General features: G+C 34.3%; 1 protein-coding gene across 3 annotated transcripts in view; it reads right to left on the reverse strand.

The window, feature by feature from the left end:
* LOC106875051 (photoreceptor-specific nuclear receptor) overlaps positions 1 to 760 on the reverse strand; it is a 268,961-nt gene that overhangs the window by 48,915 nt on the left and 219,286 nt on the right. For all 3 annotated transcript variants that reach the window (XM_014923014.2, XM_014923015.2, XM_052977422.1), the window contains exon 6: positions 86 to 323. In XM_014923014.2, the coding sequence (XP_014778500.1) occupies positions 86 to 323 (238 nt within the window). The remainder of the gene's footprint in view (positions 1 to 85; positions 324 to 760) is intronic.

Consider the following 760-nt stretch of genomic DNA (forward strand, 5'->3'; position numbering starts at 1 on the left):
TATATATATAAAGAACTGTGAATAAAAAGAAATTATACGAAAATCAAATTCTAATGAGTAGGTATTGTAACATCTGTTATTTTACCTGGCTTAAAGAGAACAATTGCTTTGAGACAAGCAAATTCGGCTGGATCTACCTGGATCGCTTTGAAACGTGCAAGAATTTCCTGTAAGATTCGAACGTCTGCAATTGTCGACGTTTTACCATTGACTATCTGTGAAGGATCAGAGACTACAAACAATGGGGACGTTTCTAAAGGTAAAGACCATTGAATGGCGCAGAGTAGAAACAGTTCTGTCCATGCCTCTTCCAAAAGTATAACCTGCAACGAGGAACACAAGAGTATGGTTATATCTAATCCTTGCAAATGAACAATAAAAAATAACAACAAAATAGCAATAACTCAAAAAGGCAGAAGGGCAGGAGTTCCCACGAAATTGGCTGTAACTACTTGATTTAAACGTCTTCACATGTATGACTGACTAAACACTATGAAACTCCATATAGAAACAATTTATAATTAAATAAATGTTTTAGCAATGAAATAATTTTACACACACACACACACACACACACACATACACATACACAGAGTCTCACACACATACTTACACACACAGTTGCATAATGTATACATACTGTATACACAACATGCTTGAATATTGTGCATATGTATATGTGTATGTACAAATAGATAAAACCGTTAAATGCAGTACTTCAACGCGGGAACAGCCAATAATACATATCTATAAAATAGTA

Source organism: Octopus bimaculoides, chromosome 2 (assembly GCF_001194135.2).
Source record: "Octopus bimaculoides isolate UCB-OBI-ISO-001 chromosome 2, ASM119413v2, whole genome shotgun sequence".
In the NCBI taxonomy this organism is placed as follows: Eukaryota; Metazoa; Mollusca; class Cephalopoda; order Octopoda; family Octopodidae; genus Octopus; species Octopus bimaculoides.